This window comes from Eptesicus fuscus, chromosome 19, assembly GCF_027574615.1.
Source record: "Eptesicus fuscus isolate TK198812 chromosome 19, DD_ASM_mEF_20220401, whole genome shotgun sequence".
Taxonomy (NCBI): Eukaryota; Metazoa; Chordata; class Mammalia; order Chiroptera; family Vespertilionidae; genus Eptesicus; species Eptesicus fuscus.
In genome coordinates this window covers 15,936,837-15,964,702 of record NC_072491.1, presented here as the reverse complement: position 1 = coordinate 15,964,702, position 27,866 = coordinate 15,936,837, and the positions used below count along the sequence as shown (strand labels likewise).

The following is a 27,866-nucleotide window of genomic DNA, read 5'->3' as shown; positions in this document are numbered from 1 at the left end:
AAACTAAACATTACAGAATTATTTTTATAATATGAAATATATCAATTACATATTACTTAATATATCATGTGTAATATACTAAACATTATTTAGGAAATATTGGATGTATATTTTCAATTTTCCAAGTTCATCAAATAGTTAATAATAATATCGATTAAACAATGTTCTTAATAATTATAATTCATTTTTCTTAGTTTCTAAAAGCTTGTCATTATTCTTCATGAGTTACATCTCTCTTTATTGTATATGGAGGTTATTGTCTGGATACCATAGTTACCTAATCAGGTAAGCAGCTGCCATAAGTCTGTTTTCTTCCAATAAACTACTAACTTAAAACTTGTAATTCTACACAGGCCTTAACCAATGATCATCCCAAAAAAGAAAAAAATATTTAATAATACCTGTCATTAATACCTCCCTAGATTAATTAAACTGACAAAAATGTCAGAATCCATACACTGACTCTTTTAAGGACAAGAGCAAGAAGAATAAATAGGACCCTCTAACCTTTGGTTCCTTTCTTTATTGTAACCCCCCAGTATAAGGTAGGTACTCTTAAGTGAACTAAATGATATATTTGCTGATAAAGAAGGAAACTGGAATGTCTTCAAATAGGTCTAAAAACTCTTCAATTCCAGCCAGCTTTTTATGTATTGCCATGGCTATGAATCGTCAAGAAATGGTTCTAACATCCAGGGCAACTAAGGAAAATATTTATTGGGCCTGACATCTGAGTCAACTAACAAAGAAGATCTCTTCTGTCTGATGAACGTCTCTGATGTGGAGACGAGGGCCATGTTACAAAGCCATCTTGAGGCCTTCAGGAGAATGGTCAGAGAACTGCGGTGGGTCCAGGTGCTGGTGCTGACCTGCTCCCACAGTTTTAGGTCCCGTGTTCTGCTGACCACAGCGATGGAGACTAGCTGGCTTCTTTTGATTCTAACACCATCAACATGAGAAGTCATACTGGAATTCTAATAGCATATATACATGTGGCCACAGAGAAATGTTTATAATTAGCAGTTTTGGGGGAGCTGTGTCAGCATCCTTGATTCCAGACTATTAAGGTCTAATCAACAAATTCACACAACAAATTCACACAAACACATAAAAAAAATCATTGCACATAATTTCTCTGCCTAAAAAATACACATGACTGAATAAAAATGGAGCAAACACCAATACAAACAGACATACAGAGAAAGAAACACACTCTCAGTCATACTCTCAGGGAAAGTGTCGTGGTAAAATCAACAAAACAGCTGTTCTAAACCAAGGAAGTGATCCAAACACTTTGAAACTGTATGTTGGTGCAGGAGGCACTAGAAGACTCCCCTCATTTGCAGAGACAAAACAGTAAAATAAAAAATAAAAAAGAATGATGAGAAACCTTAAACTCACTTTTGAAAAAAAAGTAAGCAAATGCACATACATTCCCAGTGAGTACACAGCCACCAGGGTCCAAGTCAAGATTAAAAACAAGCTGAGACATACAGTATCAAGTTCTTCTGTCTTAATGTCCATGTGTTAAAAGTTTCTATAATGGAGAGTGGGTATTTTTTTATGTGACAATATCATAAAGTCTCCATCCCTCCATGTTGAAAGTCAACATCAAACACTTACATCCCTCAGTTTTAAAACTGAGTGAGCCAGAAACTTGGGCAAAGACTCTATCCCATTCACTGCTTACACTCAATGCCTCATTCAGTGCCTTGCAAACAACTGACATTCAATAAATATTTGTTGACAAAATAAATAAGAACTGATAAACATTAAAGCTATTACAGTTGATTGGCCAACCAACATGAAAATGTCCATAGTTAATTGGCCCATCAACATGAAACTCTTTGTTTAAATATACACTAGGACTTATTAAAGTGGAAGTACTTCTTTTATCCTTCAGAATAATATTTTGTGCTTAAAAAATTCTGCAGGTATTTTCAGACCGTTGAATCATATATATATCAGCAATGTGAGCACCTTTACTCCACTCTATTGGTGCATTTTTTAAAACTTTACAAAATCAACTGAGTAAATGGACTCACAGATTGCCACCAACCATTCATGATTACCTTTGTTACAAAAGTATTCCACTTCTTCACAGCTCAGATTTTCAGGCCCAAATTCTGTGGAAAAGCTTTCCTCCAATGGAAAGTCCCCCTTGGAGATGATGTCTGTTGCCTCGGATGGACATTCTTCTTCCTCCTCTTCAATGGCGTCTTCTAGCGGCCCTTGAAAAAGAATCAGGGACACTGTACCAAAAATATCCAAAGACGATAGTGAAACAAAAATCCTTAAGTTGGGTCATTTTTATTAAGGTGGTGAGAAAAATTCTATGAAGAGACCAAATAGTCCCACCACAGGTACTCACAGAAGATAATGCCACATCCATATTCACCGGTAATATCGACCCATGAAGAGAAGTGGAAGGAAACTTTCACCTCCAACCCCTCCCCACCCCCAACTCCAAGCCCAAAGCTTACTAGTATTTTCTCATTCTCCCCTGAAGAGCAAAATTGTGTGCCTTATGTTCATTTGTTAGAATTAACTACCTGGTAAAGAGTACAAGTCTCTTTTACAGGGTTGTACAATTTTACCTGAGATTTTAATAAAGATTTAAAGTAATTGAATGCATTTTAATTGAACTGAGATTTTAATAAAGTCTCTGCTTTTAAAAAATCCATCTTAAGAGTGGATCCCAAGAAAAGATTTCATTATATGTGTTTGAGGCTTGAAGAAAAATTACATATTTCTCTCCCTGATGAAAGCATAGCCCTATTCATAATTAATTGAATTTTTTTTCTGGAATGAAAAGTAGTTTTCTAATGAAAAATGTAATTTGTATTTATGTGATACTTTTTCAGTAATAAAAATACAACTTCCTTTGAGTGAATGAGAGTGAGGTGCAGTACATTAATGGACCTATTTTACTGAAAGGGAAGGGAGGGCTACAGTTGTTGGGATGGATCTGAAGTGGGCTGCGTGGGAATACCACACGCTGACTGTGATTTCTGACTTGCCCTGAAGAATCAGTCTTCGAATCACTTTCACTAAGCAGAAGCCTGCTGTTGCTTCTAAAGAAGCAATGTGGCATTTTATCCAAAGAACACAACTATGGTCATGTGTACTAATTGTCACTCATGTCGGCAGTCTCATCAGACAGGCTAAATACTTAAAAGGCTTACGCAGCCTCCTTCTCTTTTTTCTTAGCAATGTGCTAGGAAATTTTCAGAAGCAAAGAACAACTCATAAGTCAATTAAAATAGTGAATGTATTAACAAATTTTAGAGACATTGTTGGCAAACAGAAATAGCTACCTACAGAACAATGGTATATCTGGTATTTTTCCCAAAGCCAGTTTCTAAAGGGCTGAATTCATATGACATAGTTTTACAAAGAGAATTAGTTGCATGGATTTACTTAAGAAACATCCAAGCAAAGAATTTCTTAAGGAATTTCTTTATCCTATTAAAAATTCATTTATGGTTTTTTTCCCTTTAAAATAACAGATGTTAAGGAAGAAAGAATGCCCTAAATCCAATGTGTTTTCTTATACTCAAGGTGTTGGGTGTAAAAAAAAAAATGGGTTTTCATACAAATCACATTCAAAAGTCATGAATCTCATATTAGTTATTTCTTATCATTATTTCAAGTTTGAAACTATAATCTTTCACCTCTTAAAACAAATGTCAAGTAGCAAGTTATGCAAGGAATATATGCAAGAAACCACCCACAGAATAGTAAAGTAGTAACAACGTAAACTACTACAATCATTAAACATTTCTCTGATGATTCTAATTATTAATTTTGAGTATAATGAGTAATATAATATTTTCCATATTTTTTTTCAAAACATTTAACTGTAACAATTTTGGACAAAAGAAGACATGTGAGGCTTCCTCATTTGCCTTTCATGTAGGACTTTCAAAGCACTTTCTTATGTAAACTCTAAAATAACCCAGTGAGGGAGTTAAGGGAATTACTACTATTTTTATTTTGGGGATCTGGGAAGTCAAGTTCACAAGGTTAGTTAACTAGAATAAGGTTACAAACTAGTAAAGAAGAAGGCTGCTGTGAGAAAAATATGCTTGAAACCTGTATAAGGTTATTAACCAATGTAAGCTCAATTAAATTTAATAAAAACTCAAGATTTTTAAAGCACCTTTTATTAATATATCATACTACTCTGCAAGCCATTCTTTAGTAGTTATAAACACTGAAAAATATAGGTTAACTCATAAATGCTTAAAGATCTACTCTTTAAAAATTGAGAAACCTCTTGTTACTCTTCTTTGATTACTGAGACTATGAACTACAAAATATCAGACAACAAATGACAGCCATCATTTAGTACACTTTACCAACACTAAAATAATTGACTACTAGTATTTAATTATTTATATATTTTATATCCATACTAAATCAATCTGTACAGTAATGGCCTTAATATCAGTTATAACAAAAATGACAATACATACTATTTAAAAATATATAATCTGCATTTAAGGCTAACAAAAAAAGATGTCTAATTATACAATAAATATTTTAATAGTTCATATATATTTTAGTAAATTCTTTTTATTATTTCTGGCTGCTCTTCAAATATTAAAGTCTATATATTACAAACAGAAGGGATGCATATTATAAGAATAAAATCAATAGCAATAAAATGCTTTCTTTTTAAGAAATGAAATTCCGAACATATATGCTATCATTCTTAGATGGGTTTTATTAAAGATAATATGTAATTGAACAATTATTTAAAATACTCAATAACTTAAAAAATTGCCTCCTATACTATAAAATCAAAGTTAATAGTTCTATTAAAGATTAAAAGGAAAACCTCATGTGAAAATTTAAAAGGAAACAAATCGACAAAACTGCTTATTTATCAAAGATTATAATAAAACTAGAGGCCTGATGCATGAAATTCGTGCAAGAGTAGGCCTTCCTTCCCCCGGCTGCTGGCACTGGCTTCCCTCCGGCCGCTGGCAGGCACCCGGGACCTGGGCTTCCCTCGCAGCCCCAGCTTTGTCTGTAAGGACATCCGATCTAATTAGCATATTACACTTTTATTATTATAGATCTTAATTGACAGTATAATATTACATTTTTCAGGGACTGTTTTGTTTTATGAGTTGGCTGTCAATTGCCATTCCACGCATGTAAATGAAAGCGAGCACTTATTTTCAAAAATAAACTACAAAAAATAAATAAAAGGTGAAAAAAAATTGTTGAGCTCATTGTTCAAAATACACAAGATCTCGATGTTGGTATTTAGAACAAGCCACAGAAGAGTGCCTTAATGGCCAGCTGGCATTTCTCCCAAAGCTAGTGTCAGATTTATATAATTTAGTCTACTTTAAAATGTGAAATTACTAACTCTTCCTTTAGCCATGCTATCATATCAGGCTGTGTGGGGGGTGGGTAGGTTTCTCTTAAAATGCAGAGTATTTATAGTTTAAGATCAGCTCTCACTCTGCTGTCTACATTGCATGTTTCTCTAACAGGAAAACCTTACATTTAATTCATGGCCATAAACCAATGTTTTAAAAAGGTGAGAGACACTTGAAGCACAAGCACACAATTAACAGCACCAATGAAGGAGGGAATGAAGGCACCTCCTGTGTATGGATTAGTGGGCACAGAAGTCCACTTCAGAAAGCCACCACACATAATTTGACACAAATAATAATATCTACTCAGAAAAGGCTCACAACTGAGTTGCATGTGCCCTCATGGGGAAAATTACTTCTGATTGAGGCCCCTTGGCAGGCAGGCGGAAGGAAATCTGAATTTCAGCTCTTCGATTGCCTCCGATTCCTAGATAGCCAAACAACACACTCACCAGAATTAATCACCTTAATGTGTGTAAATATAAACATTTACTTCATTTTAAAATGCTAACCATTAGCTGTACATCCTGAAGCTGTGAACACAACAGTGCTATATGGCAGGTCCACAAGACTGTTAATCAATTGTCAGAATGAGTAGGCATCGTATTTTGTACTGGATGAAAAGGGAGGTTACTGGGAGATTCTGGTGGGTGCAAGCGGATGCTTCCATTTTCAGAAAGGGAGAGCACTGGGTACCATGTGAATGGACCTCAGCTACCTTTGCCCCGGAGATGAAGTGGAAGCAAGAAGGATGGTGCACATTGACAACCCCTGGCCATACTGATGTCCGTCCAATGCATGGAGAAGCCTTTCATTTTGCCGGTACCAACAGCTACCTTGTAAAAGCTGGACCTAACTGTGGCAGAATTTTTCCTGTGGGGGTAGTTTCAACGATCTAGAGTGGGCAAAGGGAAAATGGGATGTTTAAGATGAAGTAGTCCTACTATGTACACTGGTAGCATGATTGTTGAATGAAATAAAAATAATAATTGGGTTTGTGTGGTTAAGAAGCAATTTGAGGAGTACGTCCTTGCCAGATAAATGAAGTCACAGGAAAAAAAAAAAATCAATGGCACAATTTCAGGAAAAGATAGAGCCACACACTGGAGTAAGAGCTAGAAGATGACAAGGAACATTTTAGGGAAAAATATAAAAGATATAGAAGAATTCAGAGGAAAAGGGATTGAAATAAGCAGTACAATGAGAAAATGCAAGAAGTGATAAAAATCAACACAGTAAGTATTCAATCCAATATATGTGTCTTTAAACCTCACCTCAATAAATAACTTCCTCCCTTTGCAGCCTACTATACACCAGACCAGCCTGACCTAAATGTCTTATTATCTTTGTTCCTATAAGTTCAAAGCACTTCTGAATGAGGCAGCCAAGAAAGAAATTAAATCCTACAGAAATTAATATACATGGTCAAGTAAGAAGAGGGGAAAGAAATGTAAAATTCTATGGTTTTGATGCACTATCCCCCTCCACAAGGGTTCCTTTTTCTTAACCACTCACTGGCATTAATTTATTAAACATTATTTTAGTTAGGTTTTGCATGCCTTTTGGTTAAAATGAAACAAACAGTTCATAATGGAACTGTAGAGAGCATTCACTCTCCTCTCCTTGCATTAATATTCTAAGCATTTTAGAGGCTGCACAAGACTAGCCACCTAGCAAAATGAGACTGTTTCAGAATGCTGGGCAGCCTTGATTGCAACTGACAGGTGGGAAAAAGTCACATTAAAATATTATCATTCCCAATAATTACAATGATCCATCACAGCGTGCTCAGAAATTCTGCCGGGTGAATTTCGCCCGAAAACAGGCAAATATTTCCAAACCTTTTTATTCTGGTGCTTCTTAATCTATGCCATTTCAGATAATTTTTACATTAGATAGTATTATTAATATTAAAACTTCCATCACAAACTTTATATCATTTTACTCATGCACAGAACAAAGAAGATGTACCAATGGAACAAATGTCTCAAAAATCGTAATAAATGAATGGAAATGAAAATGATGATATTGTCCCCAAGTCTCCAGCTTCTGTTTTGCACTCCTTTAAACTTGTTTGCAAAAGATATACTCAAAGGAGAAGGCATGTAAAACCTTGTAATACATATAAAAATAATAGAAACCTCTAAATCTGACAATTGAAGTAAATATCATCTATGCCTTAATTATTACATAATAACTGAGCCACATTTATCATGTGGTGCTACCTTTCAAAAGATCAATATGATAATATTAACCAGGGGTAAAAAAAAATGCTGGTTCACATTTTATCTATAATACCCAAATATATAAAAGCTCTACACAGATATGCTGTATTTTAGTTAACAGGTGAAAGGAATTCAAATAGAACTTTCCTTCTAAACTTACATTTTCTATACATGATGGAAACGAGGCAGTGATATGCTATTTGAACCGGACGCCAAGTTACTAAATACTCTGTGTTCTCATATTTCTTTGTTAATTTTAGATGATATTAAAAAAAGACAAAATACATAAAGCCCTCCTAATAGGAAAGATTTTTAGTTTCATGTTTTGTACAGGTATGACCTATTGTCCAATTACAAATAGAAAATAAAAATAACTCTATAGAGCAGAAATCCACAAAAATGTGCCATTTCCCATCTCATAAAGATATTTCTATCTTTACAGTATTACTACCTTTTTTACTAATTTCATCTGGGGCATATTCTGTGCCTCTCAGTAGCTCCTCTCTTAGAGTTTTCAGCTGCTGCACTCCCACTTCCTCAAGAATCATTACCCTGTAGGCACACCTCAAAATGCTTCTCACTGGGTTCCTATTACATTTGTCTCATGCATATCCCACAGAGCCGTTTAATGAGACGGGGCAAGGAAAAGGGATGCTCTTTGGACAGTGCAAATCCATACTAACTCATGTAATTGAGCTTAACAGCAAGAATAAAACCTTATTTCTGTCGTCCAAAAAAATAGTATTTTAAGCGAGCAAGTTCCTCCTGCAGTCACTCACTTTTAACAATAGTTGCATCAGAGGATCTAATAGGAAGGAAACATTTTTATTAATTTTTCTCTTATCTGCCAGAAGAATGCTGATTTTTTTCATTTGCGTTTGTTGCCTGCAGGTAGCAGACCAGAGAATCATATAGTAGAAATTCTTCTTTTTGATTAATTTCTTTCCATGTGTTACGTTATTTCTTATATATAATTGATTTGGGGCTATGCTCATGGTTGTACACCTTTTTTATGTCTGTGCCAACTGCTGTCCTTCAATCTAGAAAGTTGAAGGAAATTACCTGAATTTTGTTAAGTTTATTAAAAATGAGATCTTGGAATACTTAAATTGAGTTTTGAAATGTTAATGCAAAAAAGAAGCTATTAGAGTATTTTTAATGGAGGTTTGAATTTGGCCATACACCACTGTAAAAGGAAGGGAAGGGGGCCAAGTTGTATTCAAATTGTTTCTTTAGGGGGGAAAATGAACTCTTTGATTTTATAAAAATGGAGAAATATTCTTTGCTTACAAGTTCTCTGGCTATTTTTCTAAATGGAAGTATTAAACATTTCTTATACATAAATCTGAAAACAATTTAATTCTTTAATTCAATTCTCTAAAATGTTTTGCTCAGGAAACCTTCAAACCATATAAACAATGTTAATAAGAAATTAACGAATTTGCTTAGAACATACACAAACGTAGCAAGCAGCAACTAATCTTACATAGATTAAACAATGATATCATAGAAAAAATAAAGTCAGTTGAAGAAATATAGACACATTTGAATGAGAATCTCTAATGGATTCATTTACTCTCAGAAAGTAACTCGGGCATTGAAAAAATTCAGTTCATTAGTAAATGCCTTGTGCATTGACCCAAGTTAGTGACGGGGATGGCACTGAAATTCAAATATTTTGTAGTCAGGTCTCGGTCCAGAGCCCTATAAAGCACTTCTTGGTTTATTAAAGATAGTAACCCTATCATAAAGAAATATGAAAGTACACTCATTACTAAAACTATGTATTTTTATATGATGGTGATGTATTTCAATAATTTTAAAAAGCCCCTAACTGTAATAAGGACAAAAGATGAAAGGCTTGTATGCTATTTTGTTCTCTTTATGAGACTTCCATGTATTCATTCTTCATTCATTCATTCATTCATTCACTCACTCACTCTAATTCATTCCACAACTATTTATTGAGGGTGAAGAACCTGGCAGGCACTGTATTAGTTACTGGAGTAACAGCAATCAAGCAGTTAGGGTACAGGATGGATGGCCCCGGCCTGAAGGAAGTGGATAATCTAACTAAGGAGACAAACTTTTTGCATACAAGACATGACTTTTTTTTAAAAAGATACTCCATTTTAATATGCAAGGGGCGGGAAAGGCTTCTTCGATATCCTAAATTCTAGTTACTCATACATTCTTATTCTATCCTCTGTTATAATTCTAGCTTCCTTTCATTTGTAACTGGAGGCAGCAAGTACAGTCCTGTGCATTTAGCCATGGCATTTACTTACTTATTCAAATAAAAGTTTTCAAATTTAATAAAGTTGAAGACCAAATCAAGGAGAGAGAAAACTGGGCCAATTTTTTTAAAAGTCTAGGCACATAGCTTTAAATGATTACTATTTGTATTGTTGGAGACAATGTCTTTCGGTTGACATTTTCTGGTTATTCAAATCCGAACATTTACCCTCAGCCTGGCAGAAGTTTCTTTGGGGATGTGGGATCAGGCAAGCAGGAATTCTTCCCCAGGTGAACACCTGCTGTCACAACAAAAGCATCAGGTGTTGCCCAGGATACAGCATCTTAAAGCTGTACAGGCACTATAAGAAAGGAGAGGATGGGGGGGTAATGGGGGAATAAGGACACATATGTAACACCATAATCAATAAAGAAATTAAAAAAAAAAGAAAGGAGAGGATATTCACGGAATCGCTTACACATATGTGGCTGAGAAATATTTATCAAGTGAATTAATCAGAACTCATAACTGTGTAAACTTGTACAAGAAAAATATTTTCTTTACAAATTTCAAAGCACTTTCAAAATGCAGCTAGTGCTCTTATCTAACAAAACTGAATTTTGCAAACTAGTTGATATTATCCGACATAGTTATATAATGAAGTAAAATTAGCATGAGAAAAATGTGATTTCTAAAAATTATTTTATTTAAATAGAAATATAAAAGAACAGGAAACAAAGAGCATGAAGTCTTTTGACTCTAGGCTGTATATATATATATTTCTTTCTGTTTTTAGAGCAAATCAAAGAAACATGTTGATTTTTTAAAAGTCAACAAAAGCATTAGTTAAACAAAAATCTGACAACTAACTTTCTTAAACCATCTCATAAGGCAGAGATGAACCAAACATGGTCCTTAAAATATTAAATATGCATTTGTTTGTCTCCTATGCAACTTATTTGTCTCATATGAAAACATATGCCTATAGCTACATGCAGAAGATGAGGGAAAAGTATCAATTTACTGCCAAGATAAATTATAATTAGAGAAAAAAATTAAAAAATATACTTGTGTAAGGTTTTGATCATTTATATATAAACATTTTTTTCTTCTTAACTAAGAAAATTTTAATCTAACCCTCATTTCATCAAATAGATCACTTTCTCTTTCTTACTTTAATCCTTTTATTAATGCCCTTTCGGACCCTGACTTATTAAAATGATTCTTTACATATGCAATTAATTTTTTATTGAACCTTTCTAAAAAACTATGTTATAAAAGAATTGCTCTCAAAATAAGGCCTGACCTCATGGATGATTACAAGTTTATCAGCAAACAGTAGTTCCCCGAGTGTCATCCCTGGACCAGCAGCATGCGCACCACCTGAGAACGTGGTAGAAATTAAAGCTGCATTATCTGACTCGGCAGATCTGACTTCAGAAACAGCGAGGGCAGGACCCACCACTCTGTGCTTTAGCAAGCCCTGCGGGTGATTCTGACACGTGCTCAAGTTTGAGAACAACGGTACAGGAATATAAATGCTATACCTGAGTTAGTCTGTATCAGTATAAATTATATTTAGTATTGTCTATACATATCTATCTATAAAAAAGCCTAAGCGACCATCGAAACCCAACGGTCGACCAAACAGGCAGCATGGGGCGACCAGGCCCGCGGGGGGGGGGGGGGGGGGGGGGATCAGGGGGGCAGTTGGGGGTGACCAGGCCAGCAGGTGACCAGGGAAGTGAGGGGTGACGAGGCCGGCAGAGGGGGGCAGTGATGGGTGACCAGGCCAGCGGGGGGAGGGGGGGGAGGAGCAGTTGTGGGTGACTATGTGGCAGGGGGGCAGTTGGGGTGACCAGGCCAGCAGCGGGGGCAGTTATGGGCGATCAGGCAGGCAGGCAGGTGAGCGATTAGGAGCCAGCAGTCCCAGATGGTGAGAGGGATGTCCGACTGCCGGTTTAGGCCCGATCCTGGGGATCGGGCCTAAACCGGCAGTCGGACATCCCTTGAGGGGTCCCAGATTGGAGAGGGTGCAGGCTGGGCTGAGGCCACCCCCTCCCCCGTGCACGAATTTCATGCACCAGGCCTCTATTCATTTAATAAAGACAGTAAAATATTTTGCAATTAATACAGGCTCCACGCCTCGATTATGAATAGACAGCTCGTGCACTGCTGCTGATGGTCTGCCATGAGACTACTTTTCACCGGGGCAGCCCAATGTCGTCACTCCTGAGCAGTGGCAGGTTCAGTTTCCTTATTCAGTGCGGGTGACTTATTCCCCCAAATAATGCCAGAGCGTCCAGCAAGCGCTCAGATCACACCGTTTCAGGTGATTGTGGGGTGACACGGAATAGACTGCAGCCACCTCAGGCTGACCCCAAATGTTATTTCTTCACACCCTTATCCAGGAGTCCTGGGTAATACGATCAATGGGCCAGGGAGCTGTTTTACTAAGGAACCCTCACTCGTGTTTCAGAAAGAAAGTCTTTCTGAAAAGGGGCATATCAATTTTTTTTTTTTTAATTATGGTCTGCTGTTTGATCCGCTTGAGGATCAGGAGATTCAAAGAGCACAGTGTTCTCTTCATCCTCCTCTTCTGAGGGTCTAGTATTTCCTGAGACAAGGAAGGGTGGGTACTCTGTCCAGTCAGCCAGCCAGAGCTGGCCAATCACTCAGTGGCAATAGGCATGAAGCAAGAGATTCCAGACAGATCACACGTTCCACTGCTCCTCATCCCTCGTCCCAACCCCTCTCAATGGTGCACAAGGTGAGTGTGGTTTGTGGGACTACATGGAGCAGCGTCACGGCCGGCCTTCAGTTAATCCACATATGCGGCTCACTGCATGTCCTAGCACCTCCACCTGGAACCACACATCAAAGTGAAGGGCAACTCCCTAAATGGGTTCCATTTTCCACAAGTAGGTGTGGCCTCCTGCTCCTGGAACGCAGCCCATGTGGCCTATTGTTTGGGTTTGACACTGTAAATAATGATGCATATTCTCCCGAAGCCTGGACAGTCCTGCACACAGGTCCTCTGCACGGCCGGAAAAGAAGTCCTCGCACAAAACAAAGCATTACTGTGGATTCCGCGGGTTCGTGAGAATACAAACTTTGGATGAAGCTGCCTGATTTCACAGGAGTCTGTGTCATTTTCCACATTTCCATTCCGGCGGATCTCTTTCGTCTTTGGGGGAGGAAAAGACCTCCAGCAGATCTACAGTTTGCAAAACCCTCTCTAGAGGAAGAGGGCTTCGTGAGGGGAGGTGAACATAAAACCCACTCGTCCACGGCCCCCTAATTGTGACGTGCCCTGGGACACACACAGAAAGGGCACCTCATAACGAGTGCTCCCTGCCGTCGTTAAACCCCCATAAAGGCACCTCGATTCAGGACCTGTGCCCATCTCCAGAGGCCCCAGGAAGCACTTCCTCATAAAACATATCTTCAAAAAGGCTTTTACTTTACACCAGCACATTAAAAGAGTGCCTAAAGACACAGAGGCGCTCGGTAAGGCCATATTTCTAAGGCGAACACTGACTCCCGGGAGAACGGGGCAGCGGTGGGGTGCCCGTGATAACAACGCCAGCTTATCCACCTGCTCCGGCCTGGCAACCTGGAGGAAGCATCAGCTAAGGGCGCTCTTAAAAAAGAAAATATCCCCTGCCTTTTGGCAACAAAGCCCACAATAGAATGAGAGCAAGCACCTTCACAGCAGGAGTTATGGGGCGAGCCAGAAGGCAGAGAGCGCCCGTAAATGAACTCCCCTGGCTGGCTCGCAGCACTCTGGTATCGGCATCGTAAACCCCGCGGCAGCCTCCGAGACGCGTTCTGATGCACTCCTGGCATCGGGTCTGTGTGGCACCACGTGTGGGAAGAAAACCAGACTTGGTAACTTCTGCTCAAATTAAACAGAAGCATCTCATTTTCTCCTTCCCACTGTCCAGGTAAGCAGGCACTTACTTACCCTCCTGAAGGTGGGAAGTTATAAAGTTCTTATTTCCGTGTTGATGAGCAAGCTACACTTCAGTGAAAACCTAGAAAGGGTCTCACCCCAGTCACCTTCTCTCATTTGAAACTGAGACATGCACATCCCTTCCCTCCAAATAGGAAACCAGAAGATCAGACTCATCGGGATTTACCTACGATGCAGTACTTGGAAATAAATGCAAGGACTTTTGCCACCTTTAAGAATGTTTCATTCACAATGTTCTTCAATCCATGCTTTCTAACTCATATACAAGTACATCTAACTTGGAAAAAACTAGAAATGACGGTTTTCCTGTTTTCAAAGAAAGGTTTTCCTTACAGAAGAATTAATGCGGTGTTTTTTTTAGATTGTTTTTGTTGTTATTATGATTTTTATTGAACTACTGCAACCTGGGTATGTGCCCTGACCAGATAATGGAACCGCCACCTCCGACCAACTGAGCCACACCGGCCAGGGCTTAAACTTTTTTTATATAACTCCTTAGGACCACAATAGTATATATGGCATGAAGCAAAATATATGAATGATTTTTTTACGAATAAATTTCTCCTAGTTCATGTATTTTCCTGCCATTGTTTAGAAAATCATTCTGCCATGCCCCCCTGTCCACGTTGATATACCTAAAATAGTTTACTCTTGGCTTGGATAAAATAAAAAAACAAGTAAATCATCACAGCAAATGCGATAAATTAAGTCAATAAATGGACGTTATTCACTGTTAACTAAAGTGTTCACTCTCATCCCCCCCACCCCCCATAGCTGATACTGCCCTAGGTTTCTGACAGCAAAAAGAAAGGAATTATTCACGAATCACCCAGCACTGTCTTCCCTGTTCCAGCCTTCTATCTTGGACTCATGCTAACATTTGGCTCAAGCATCAAACATGTGTGGAAAAGGTTTGTGAAAACATACTGATTCCCAAAGGACAATCACGGTACCTGCCTTTGGTCCTGCCATTCTCCTCTCAGTCCTCAGTCTCATCCACTAGTATCTGTTTTAATGGACATCAAGTTCAGTGTGAATTAGATTCACGCCGGAGGTTTGATAAGATTGCAGCAGTTCAAGCCCCATTCCCAAAGGTCCGCAGCTCTGGAAGAGGACCTAGGAACCAGCTTTCTGGTCCTGCTCCCAAGTTATTCTCCTACAGACCACATGTTGAAACACATTGATCTGTGGAAAGGGGAAAGTGACTCAGATACAACTTATGACAATCCTACCACAGTGTGAGGGCAAGGTAAGAGTGGACCATTATTTCTCATCAGCAAACCCATGAGGTCATGTTCTCCCTCTATACGTTAGTTCTGCTAGTACTTTGCTGACGGACACTCTACCCTGCACTAGGGGCTCTGGTATATGCTGTGATGGAAACATGCTGTGATGGAAACCTTAGCTCATTAAGTCTGAAGCATCATTGTCTATGAGGCCTCTTTTCCACATCTGAAGAGACATACAATGTTAGTTTGGCCATTTATTTTACCCATTACACTTGAGAATTATCCATGTACCATATGGAGACGTGACTCATCGTGAAGTTGTAGTGGAATTCCACTCCATCATGCTTCCCTGAGCTCTCTGGGAGATTTAACATCTAAACTAGGTTGTGGCAACTGCTACCTTTTCCTTTGGTTTTGGTTTTGTTTTCACAATATGTGGCCTCCTATAGTAAACAGTTACAGTAAGGGATGCAAGGCGCGGTGATGGTCAAATAGATCTGATCGCTTTATGAGCTGTTAATGACTTGGGGATCTAAAATGTTTTCAAGAAATCTGCCAGGACTCTAAACACAGCTACTAGAAATTTCACAAAGTCTTTGAAAATTTCAGATTCATACTGTGATGAATTAATTTTTTAACAGCAACCTTTCTTTTTATTATTTACAAGATATAGTAACATCTTGTGTCTATAGGAATAGGACATAAAAAAAAGAACATGACAGATCATGAACTAAAGCTGCAATAAATTTAAAATAAAGGGGGTAAAGAGAGGGATTAATCTGTTTGAGTAGAAAACCTTCTACATTAAGTGAGATAATAAAATCCATTTTCAACAATATAGGACTGCACTTCTAAGAATACTTTTGAGAGAATGAAGACACAAAGAGTTTTCATGAAAACTCTCATGAAATTGGCCGATGCAACAATAGTGCACGGGGAACAAGAAAGAGCATATTCCCGATGATGGAAAGAACCTGCTTATCCTTCGGCTTCCTTCATCCTTTAGGTGGATTTCTTCACTGGAATCTTCCATTTTCTATTATTTGTGGTAAGAACCTGGGCCTAGGGCCAAATCTGCATTTTGTCAACAACCACAAAGGTCCCTTAGAATGACTGGCTTCCCACGTGGATCTCAACTTTGGTTCCTTGCAATGCCAGGGAGACCACAAATCTCCCTAGGAACTCGCCCTGAATAAGGAGGAAACATCATGCACTGAGAACCTGGCCAAGAGCCTTACAAGACAGCCGCCTAGAGGGTCCTGGCTCTGCATTCTTCAGCTCTGAGAAGAAGGAACCAAGGACCAGGACAAAGCTGAGGGAGATGACAGAAATCTTTGTCCTGCCCTTGGTTCTTTCTTCTCAGAGGTGAAGATGGCAAAGAAATCTCTGCTTTACAGACTGGCTAGCTCTGTTATGTCAGTGTGTGAAAAAATGTCAAGTACGGGCTCCTAGGAGTTAAAGGTTAGAGAGCGGGGAGAAATTTTGAACATAAGACAAACAATATGCTAAAGACTAAGAAAGGAAATACTTTTCCTGTCTCCTCAGAAATACCCTTACTTTATAAAATGTAGTAATACTTTATGAATATGCTTCATGTTGTCAGATTTTAAGGCATTATTTAAAAAGGCTAAATGTATAATTTAAAAAGACTGTTAGGTGAAATCACAATAACAAAAATAAAAAGCATAATGATGAGCAATACTATATATAGCACACTTGATGGTCCAGAAAAACTGAATTAGTGATGCTGATGAAAAATGATGAAAAACTCAACTTCAGAAAATGATAAACAAATAGGTTAAAAAGATAAAGAGGTAGGAAAGGAAAATCAGAGAAGACTGGTTATAGGATGCAATACACTAATCACAGACAGTCCGAAATTTATGTAAGCAGAGGAAATGATAAATTGGCAATGTGTATAATATTAAAAATGTATGCATATTAAAAATCTCTAGACCTGAACAAAGCCCCAACATTTGAGATTAAGAAAACTAATCAAATCAATACTTGATTTTCAAAGAGAAACAGTAAAATAAATCATCTTTTTTACCCCAAGTTACCCCAAGTCCATCTTTCTCCCCAAAGCTATCACTTGCCCAAAAGAAGATCACCTAAAAAGAAAAAAAAAATAAGGACAAAAGCAGAGGGAAATCTGGCAAAAACTTACAGGGAAAAGCTTAAAAAACAACATTATCTTCAGTTGACTCTAAAATGTATATGTGATGTTGAACAAAGCAGTGTCAGGTCTGCTGGGCCTCAGAAACTCCATCAGAAGATATCACCACCTGAGGCGTTATTAAAGCATGTTCTTCCAACTTCGGAGATGACTTATTAGCCATTAAGAACGGCAAAACTGTGCTTAAAGGTAATAGTCAGGGAACACGGAAACTTGCTAACGATAAAATGATACTTTTTAAAAAATGTCAAAATACAACTAAAAGAAGTTTGATTCTAATGAGTCTAAAGGCTTGTTTGAACTTGTACCAAATAGAATATTTAGACAATACATATTAAAAGAGGAATTAAATGTTAACAAGATTAGCAAACATAGATTGAAGTGGTATTGAAAATAAGTCAAAACAACAATTTTGATTCCTCTCTATGAGGGTTAAATTATTTTGGTTTAATAAATAAATTAATATATTGATGATTTGAGAGAGGAAGAGATAGAAACATCAATGGTGAGGGAGGATCATTGATCAGCTACCTCTTGCACACCCTTCACTGAGGGTCAAGCCCAATACCCAAGAAGTGCCCTGACTGAGAATCAACAGTGACCTCCTGATTCATAGGTTGACCCTCAACCACTGACCTACACCAGCCGGGCTAAAATACATATTTTTAAAAATTGAGTAATACCTTAAGATAACATTTAGTAGGATTTATACCTTCCATGTGTTTAAAGATATTAAAGCCAACCAGTAATAACATAGTCAAAAAACATGAACTAACTATAATCATTAGGAACACAAAACAGAACATATTACATGACAGTAACTGAACAAGTTTAAAGTTGGAATAAAAAACAAAAGCATATTAACTTTTTTCATTAATATTTAAAATGTTAAACATGTTCCATATGAAAACACAGGCAAAAATTTATCAGTCAACATAAAGGAAAATATAGGAATGCTGACAATATTAATATCACAGAAGATTTAAGGAATTAGCAAAAATTAAAGTTATGGGATATTGATTTTAAAAAATCAGTAACAATACCATTGAGTGAAAAACATTAACAAACCATTATCACAATGCCATACATTGAGAAATAAAAAACATATAGAGATAAACTGAACAATATAACTCACAAAAGACAACCTGTGTACAAAATTAGATGTTAGATAACATTTTATTTTCTGTCATCAAATAAATTTTTACAAGAATTCATCAAGTATTTACAGACCCTGACCAAGTATTAGGTATTCTAATAGCTTCTAAAAAGTAAAGGTATTACAAAGAAGTACAATTAGAAAATTATATGTAAATGTGAAATAACTTGAAATTTTTCTTCAAAATAACTTTTAAAAAGTATTTTATATTCAAATTCTAGACTCCTCTATTACTGGTATTCTGACATCAGAATGCCTAGGAGAGGCAGTCAGTAAGAACTCCACAGTGAAGCACATAAGATATCCTGAAGGTGAATGATGAAATACATGGGGAAGGTCAATAGCAGATATACACAAAATCGTCTTTAAGCATCAACATGTCTTACACCAGACAGGCCCACAGATTCTTTATGAAAAGTGAGGGGAAATGGAATAAAAATTGATATTTTCTTTAAAAATGTAGCCCTAGCCAGTGTGGCTCAGTGGATAGAGTGTTGGCCTGTGGACTGAAAGGTCCCAGGTTCAATTCTGGTCAAGGGCACGTACCTTTGTTGCAGGTTTGATCCCTGTTCAGGGCAGGTGTGGGAGGCAACCAATTGATGTGTCTCTCTCACATGGATGTTTCTCTATCTCTCCCCTTCCCTTTCACTCTCTCTAAAAGTTAATGGAAAAAAATATCCTCAGGTGAGGGTTAACAAAAAAATAAAAATAAAGTAATAACCTTTGGGAATTTATTAAATAATGAACACAGTAAATAAAATTTAAAGAGAAAAAAGACAATAAAATAGATTTTTAATCGAGCAGACCATAAGAAACTTGAAAATGCTTTAAAATGCAAGATTTCTCTTGTAAAAGCTTCCTGTATTTAAAAAAACAAAGTAAATTACCTAAGTTAAAAAAATGATTAAAGACAAATTAAAAACATTATATAATTTCAAATATTAAAAACTCCTAGGATTAATATTATCCAAACATGTATATGACATTGAAAAGAAATCACAAAATTTAATGAGATTAAAAATACCTTGTTTTACAAATGTGGCTGCATAACATACTCATGGAAGTAGAAACCAGATGTTATAAAGATGCCAATAATTCTCAAAGCAGTTTAAATATATAATGGTATTCTATTTTAAATCCTTGGAAAATTTGTAGGAATTTGAAACAAATGACTCTCTAGAGAACAACGCTGACAGAACTTTCTGTGAGGATGAAACTGTTCTATAATTCTGCCCTGTCTGATATGGTAGCCACACATCCATATGGTTGTTTTCAATACTTGAAATAGGAATAATGTGACTGAGAAACACAGTTTCAAATTTTATATGATATTAATATAAGTGTAATTAATGTCTTTATATGGCTAGTGTCTACTATACTGGAGTACATCTCTAGAATATCTGAGGAATAATTGGTTAAGAATTGCAAACAAATATTATAGTCCAACCCAAATATATACCAGAAGTACATATATTTCAAACATGAGACAAATGAGAACAATGAAAACATCATCTGGTACCATGTTTGTGTTACTAAAATAAACATTTAGCAATCGACTGTCATTTTTAAGAATCCAATACAGACATTTTTCAAAAGAAAGGGAAAGCTGAATAAATTAATTGAGTTGAAGTAACTAGTTACCAATTTAGAAAAAAATCAATTTAGGCCCTTATCTCACATAATTTAAAAAGTAAGTTTCAGGTTGTTTTCTCAAGAAGTAAAAAAAAAAGTAATAATAACCGTAAGAAACAGAATTGGTAATAAAGGAATGATATTTTACACACAGTAAAAGAAACCACAAAGCAATAAATAAATGGACTAAAGTCTACATAAAAATAATGCAGCACAAATTAAATATATTAGAGCTTCTATATGTCAAAATATCAAAAATATATAAAAATACAAGATAAGGGGAATATTTTCAGCAAATACTTTCAATAATGTGTTAATGCTTTATGATAATTATTAAGTTATTAAATAATATTTTGGACACCTCTTCTGTGGCTTGCCAGGCCTTATGCTAGGGAGTGGATACACATGATCAATAAAGGTGGCAAGATCCCTACTCTCACGGTGGTCAGGGACTCAGCAATTAAATCATTCAGTTTTCATAGGTCCCAAAGTGAGGAGTGATAATTGATGCCTCTATTTCCTCAGCTATGCATCAACTCTATCAGCAAGTCCTGAAAGCTCTAACTCCAAAACATAAACCAAACTACTTCAGACCACCTCCACTGCTATCCCTAGTTCAAGCCACCTTCCTCTCTCACCAGGGCTGATGCAATGACCACCCTCTCATCTCCAGGAGCCACTCCAATCTCTCCTGCAGTCCATTCCTTGTCATGGGGATGTAAACTACATCTTGTTATCCCTCTGCCTTTAAGGATGTACATCCATCTGTACTTCGGATGAAGTCCAAAATCTACATCATGGCCCACAGAATCCGACAAAAGGACCAGCTAAAAGTTGGCCCTATTAAGTTCTTTGCGATGAACTTGCAATTCTTCCCTCCCTTCCTCACTCGTTCTTGGCACATCAGCTCTCTTTTAATTCTTTTTGCAAAAGCCAAAGCTTATTCTAATGTAGGGTCTGTGCACTTGATGTTTCCTCTGCCTGGGTCACTCCACCGCTGCTGATTCAGCTCAGGGTCAGAGTTGAGCTCAAAGGTCCCCTCCCCACCAAGGGCTTCCCTGCCTCATTCCCCACCCCTTCACTCTCCATCTCAGCAGGTCTTTTATTCTGAAGGCTCCAGAGAAACTGGTTCTCTTACGCAAAATGGTGCCAAAATATGTTCATTTAAATGTCATTCTAAATACTGACATATTTTAAAACCATAAGCGTTCCAAATGGTTTTAAAGGGTAGAGATTCGCATAGGAGACACATAAGCCAGATAACCTTAGCTTACACCAATGACTAATTATGTAACCTGTGCAAGTTACATAATCAAAGTTCCAGTGTTGTTTTTTTTAATCTGTAAAATTAAGACAATAAGTGAACATAGTGCATACGACTCAAAGAATGTATTTTAAATCTCTGAACTCAGGAGGTCAGTAAACCCCTTTGTCAATTACTGAATACTAGTAAATGATAGCTATTAACCCAGAGTGTTTGGGTTCAATTCCCATCTCCAAAATATTACTTGCTTGACCTTGAATAAGTCCTTTATTTTCCCATATCTCCATTTTGTCAACCGTAATATAGTAATGACAATAGTCCTACCTCATAACAAGTGTGATGTTCTTATAACAGTACTTGACAATATACTAAAAATATTAACTATTATTATTATTATTTATGTATACCAAAAGAAATACTATTTAGTCATTAAAATAATGGTTAGAGATGTTTGGCAATATGTTTCCAAAGCTTTAAAATAGTTCAAGATTAGAGTCATTTATTCAACTTCAAGGTCTTTATTCTCAAAAAATAATTGACGTTCAGCAACATTCATCACAATGTTTGTTGTGAGAACGGAGTTTTAGAAACCTACATGCCAATACAATTTGCTTTCAAAAACTGTAAACTCACACCACTTAGAGTTATGCAATCTTGAAAAACTCTTTCAGAAGAATGCTGATGACACGGGAAAATGTTCAACATACATTAAATGAAAACGATCCTTATATAGTTAGCTCTAATCAGCTTAGATTAGAAAATCAAATAAGTTTGCCAGAATTCACCCAAATTATTTTGAGTGAATGACAGCTCTAAGTAAACCTCATGAGCTCTTTTGATTGGACTTTGTGTCCCTGCAGAGTTTGTCTTTTTTAACTCTGCCTGGTTATCAACTTCAAAATATAAAGAAATACATACTTGGACCAGCAGATATTTTTTGGGAGTTAACGAATCATATGTGTGACCCAGGAAGACTTGGTGTGGCTGATTAAACTTCTCATTATGCTTCAAAGGTGCTTAAGGTAAACACAGTTACCACACTTGGTTCTTCCATAGTCTATGTCCACTCATGTCTGATTTTTTTCTTTCCTAAGGAATGGGAAATGGTAAGGGAGGCCAACTCTTTTGAGGAAAGAAAGGAGAATTCCTAAGCTCACAATCTGTTGTATTGATACATCACAAATCACAAGTCTGACTCTCTTATCTGACCCAACAAACTATAGAAACTTTTAATAAAAGGTAGTGGTTGGAAAAAAAGGCCTTACTCCCATGGAATAGAATTGCAGGTAACAAAAGGTCAGCCATTTCCTGTACCTCGGACAGCCCAAATTCCCCAGTAGCTCCATCAAATACTATCATTTTAAAGACGGCTTTTACCATGAAAGCACAATCATAAAAAGAAAGTACAAAGTCCCATGATCTTATCCTATGGCATTAAAGTTAACAGTGATCGTGAACAAATAACCTGAGAAACAAAAACTGACTTTCAACAATGCAAAACTGATTTGCCTTAAGGTAATAAACATCATCCGTGTGGGTCCCAGAATATTTATTAGGTATTTATAAAGTTATGTTACTTACGTTATATAATTATAAAATCTGGTACATCAAATCAGATTAAAGCGGTTTCCTTTTATATTAGTAACATTCTCATTTTGATATATATCTTTCCATGACATCAGTACCTGACATTGATGATTGCTATGCTGGTAAAAGGGAGGAGCAGAAAGAGATAAGATATGATAGAAGGAGATGGAACCAGAGTGTAAAAAAATACGACTAATGAAATGGCAAAAGTAGAGCAGATGATGCAAGGGTGGTCTGAGTCATTGGCTAAGGTGGGTGTTTGTTCAGAGCTCAAATCAAGACAAGATTACATTATTTGGGGCTGCATTGGTGTTATTTCTTGAATATTCTGTAATTAACATCAACATTTACTTTAATCAGAAATGCAATCGGAAAATTGCCTTGTCATAATGTTACTCATAGCATTTAAAAGCTGCATAATTAACAACACAAATTACTTAACACAGGGCACAAGGACTTTTTTATATCATATGAATAAACAATATTGCCACAGCCATCGAAACACAATAATTAGCTTTTATTAGCTTTAATTTCTTGACCAGCAGTATCTGCATTTTGTTAAGCCCCTAAGAGGCTGTTCAACTACAAGTGAATATTGTCAGGACTCTTCCTCATTGTCCTTGAAATGCAACACCAAAAGTAAGCATGATGGATACACACAGGCTGAGGACATGGATGCCCTCCCTGAATGAGCAGATGAAGAATGTCTTTCCCCAATGTCTGGACCGGTCTGCATTCCTCACTCCTGTTCTCTAAGAAGGGCCTTTGCCTGCACTGAATGTTTCTTGCCTTCAAAGATCCCTTAGCCCGTTCTTTCCCACACGCACAAATGCAACGTGAAAAATCTCACTGCAGAATATGTGAAACATAAGGATCTAATTTTTCCTCCTTTCAAGGACTCAGACTGAGAATAGGTAGAGTGTTCACTGCCCCCAGGTCAGAGAATGAAGGGTCCTCACACTCTGCCAAACAAGAAAAACATAAAATACTGACATCCTTGATAGGCAGCCTAGAAAAACTCAACAAGCACAGTAGAAATTCATCCATAGAGTCAATGTCAGCATAGCCACCCACATCAAAGGAAAATGTATATAAACTGTCTCTCTCTCTTAGGCACACGCGAACCTTTTTCATTCTTTCTTTGTTGCCTCTTTTCAGCTGGCTTGACCTGACGCACGCTGGTTCTGAGAGATGCAGACGAGCAAGAGCAGGGAGGCAATAGTAAACACACAGAAACATGGTATTTTTGGACACCAGAAAAATATTAAACATGTATACCAATGATGGACATGTAATAGGAAGTCATAAGCCTAACTACCTGATGGTATGGAGCTAAATATAAGGGTCACTCTAAAGCAGGGGTCCTCAAACTTTTTAAACAGGGGGGCCAGTTCACTGTCCCTCAGACCGTTGGAGGGCCGGACTATAGTTTAAAAAAAAAAACTATGAACAAATTCCTATGCACACTGCACATATCTTATTTTGCAGTAAAAAAACAAAACGGCAAAAACACCCGCATGTGGCCCGCGGGCCGTAGTTTGAGGACGCCTGCGCTAAAGCATTAGTCTTAGAAGCCCTAACATAGGTGTCACAGGAAAATAATTCATTGGTTGTAACCTACAACTGAGATGAGTGGTGAGCAGCTGCTGTTCCATGTGAACCCTGGCCCCAACAACCTGTCCCACCTTGAGCGAGCTTCAGACAATCGAAGTCTCCATTTCTCATCTACAAACAGGATAATATCTCATAGCAGTTGTAAGTTACCTGTATTCAGCTGTGTAATGAATTTAGCAGGATGCCCAATATAGCGTGTTTAAAATCTGTCAATAGGTTAGGTTTGAAATACCTTTATCAATAATTGTAGCATGCTTTTGGAAAGCTAATGATAATAAAACCTCTGAGTTGGGGGGGGAATGGCAGGCAGATCAATATGGGAAAAGCATACCTATTTTGATGTCTTGAAATAAAACACCATAGAGCTAGAATGAGGAGGTGGCTTTGCTAAGAGACTCCCTTTGAGTTCCGGAGCCTTCAGACAGTGCTCTAGGTGGTGGGCGAGGACCCCCACTTTCTGTGCTTACAGAGGATTTGATAAGATGCGAATCCGGGGGTTATCAGTGCTCAAATGCACTAAGAATTCATGTATTTCCTCCTTATTTATGAGTATATGTAAGGGGTTTCTAATTAGTGGGGGCGACATGGTAACACTAAAGATAAACCTCGGTTCAATGAAAACAAAAATAAACTTCCATTTGAGATTAAAGGAAGGCCCTCTAGTCTCTTTGGGAAATACTGAGAGAAAGTGCAAAATTGGAGGAAGCACAAACATAATGAACATAGACAGAGCAGGGCAGCTTCTGCAGAGGAAGGATTTGGTTGGGCCCTGGGGACATTCTTTGCAAAAACTCTTGCTTCTGTGTCATGGAGATATGTGGGGACTGTAATAGCCTGGACCAGACCCAGTAGAAACAAACTAAAGAGATCTTACCTTCCATAGTGCTCATTTATTTGTGATTTATACTGAATTACAAAGTTCTAGTCACAGACGCTACCCAGAGACCACGATGGGAAAAGGACCAGAAAAGGCTGTTTCACACACACACACACACACACACACACACACACACACACACGATTCGAGAAAAATCAAAAGAACCTGCACACTGGCACACACAGCACAGCCCATTGTTTCAGGATTCCAAACGCTGCTTCGGAAGGATGAACCGATTTTACAACGTTGGAGGCATGAAAAATACTCTTCAAAATGCAACCCGCTGAATGCCGCACCCTTTAATTTATTTCATTGCCTCAAGGGTGGAAAAGGCATGTTCGTCACTGTCTGGGAGACGAGACGCGGTGCCAAGCTAATGCTAATGGGAATGCTGCGGCCGGAGCCACGCTCAGAGGCGTCTGTGCTCCCTTCAGCTGGGATTTACCTGCCTTTACCAAAGAGCATCCCTGAAGAGGCAGCCTCTGCCTTTAAAACCTGTTGTCTGAAACATTACACCTGCTCAGCCCTCAGAGGACGTGAAACATCTGAATTAAATTATATATGAAACTTTTATTAATATTTTAAAAATCTCCAATTTTCAGGTACTCTTAAAAGAGTAACTTTCTTTGAAACGGAACTAAAGAGTAGCATATTCCCTGATGAAATACATAACGGGAGAGGAGAAGGGTACGGTTCCAGAGGCGCGAACTCGGCAGTGAAATAACTAACACAAGGACACTGGCGTTCCCATAGAGTTAGCATGTCCTGTCCTTAAACAGACACATGGGAGGACACACCTTCCCCCGAACAAAGGCAGCGGAGCGTGCTCTGACCCCAGCTCCCCGCAATGCGGGAGCAACTCAATAGGTAACCAGCAGGCCGGCCCATGTGGCTCAGTGGTTGAGCATTGGCCCATGAATCAGGAGGTCCCTGCTCAATTCCTGGTCAGGGCACATGCCAGGATTATGGGCTTGTCCCCCAGTACAGGGTGTGCAGGAGTCACACAACCGATGTTGCTCTCTTATCAATGTTTCTTTTTTTAAAAATATATTTTATTGATTTTTTTTTACAGAGAGGAAGGGAGAGGGAGAGAGAGTTAGAAACATCAATGAGAGAGAAACGTCGATCAGCTGCCTCCTGCACAGCCCCTACTGGGGATGTGCCCGCAACCAAGGTACATGCCCTTGACTGGAATCGAACCTGGTACTCTCGAGTCCGTAGGCCGACCCTCTATCCACTGAGCCTAACCCGTTAGGGCTCTCATCAATGTTTCTATCTCCCTCTCTCTCCCTTCCTCTCTCTCTAAAATCAATGAAACATTTTTTTTTTTTTTTTAAATACAAGGGGTGGGGAGAGAAGGAGGTCCTAATATAATGTGACAGGAGAAAATCTGACTTTGGGTGGTGGCCACATGGTGCAATTTACAGATCTTGTAACATAGAAACCCACACCTGAAACCTGTCTGTTCCTGTTGACCAGTGTCACCCCAATCAATTTAATAAATAAATATTAAAACAAAATGTAACTAGCAGTCAGAAGCATGTTAGGTCTGACTTTCTAAAAGTTCAACCTTCAAATTAGTAACTTCCCAAATTAGAGTTTAGGAATGCGAAGAACTCTCAAATAAACCTAAGATACTTTTAATGATTCTAACTTTCATAAGTATACTGGTACTTTTAATTAACATTTTATGAGGCAACATACAAAAATATCAAGTAAATAAACATAGGCAGTGAAAAAAATCGCTAAATTTTTCCTTGCACACAATGAATTCCTCCACCAAGTCTGTCCACCAGGACTGCAGGACCGACTTCCTTTGATATAAGAGCCAATGGATGATTCGTTATAATGAGACAAATACTAGCCCTGAAATTTTGTCTTTGCCTTATACACTGAGTGGCCAGATTATTATGATCTCTGAATGCATAATAATCTTGTCACTCAGTGTGTGTGTGTGTGTGTGTGTGTGTGTGTATATGTGTATATATATATGTATATATATATACACACACACACACACTGAGTGACAAGATTATTACACATTCAGATACATACATAAATATATATGTATATATGTGTATATATATGTGTGTGTGTATATACACATACATATATATATATATATATATATTAGAGGCCCAGTGCAAGAATTTGTGCATGGGTGGGGTCCAGCCAGCCTGACCAGGGGGAGGGGACATGGGCGGTTGGCCTGCCTGCCTGCTGGTCGAACTCCTGGTCGAGGAGACAATTTGCATATTAGCCTTTTATTATATAGGATATACACTGAGTGGCCAGATTATTATGCGTTCAGAGATCATAATAATCTGGCCACTCAGTGTATAAGAAGAAGAGGTTTCAAAATTAGTTTACCTACAGTCACATAGATGGGCATCTTTAATTTTAAATTGTTTTTAACTATACCCCAAAACTGGAGATTTACCCATTTTTGTGATGCATTTCATATTTAAAACCTTAATTTTTTTTTCAGTATAGCATAT

General features: G+C 37.6%; 1 protein-coding gene across 1 annotated transcript in view; it reads right to left on the bottom strand.

Annotated features, from left to right (window-relative positions):
* The window catches only part of ZFPM2 (zinc finger protein, FOG family member 2), a 436,841-nt gene that overhangs the window by 338,271 nt on the left and 70,704 nt on the right, over positions 1-27,866 (bottom strand). The window contains exon 2 of the mRNA XM_054708624.1: positions 2,073-2,231. Within this exon, the coding sequence (XP_054564599.1) occupies positions 2,073-2,231 (159 nt within the window). The remainder of the gene's footprint in view (positions 1-2,072; positions 2,232-27,866) is intronic.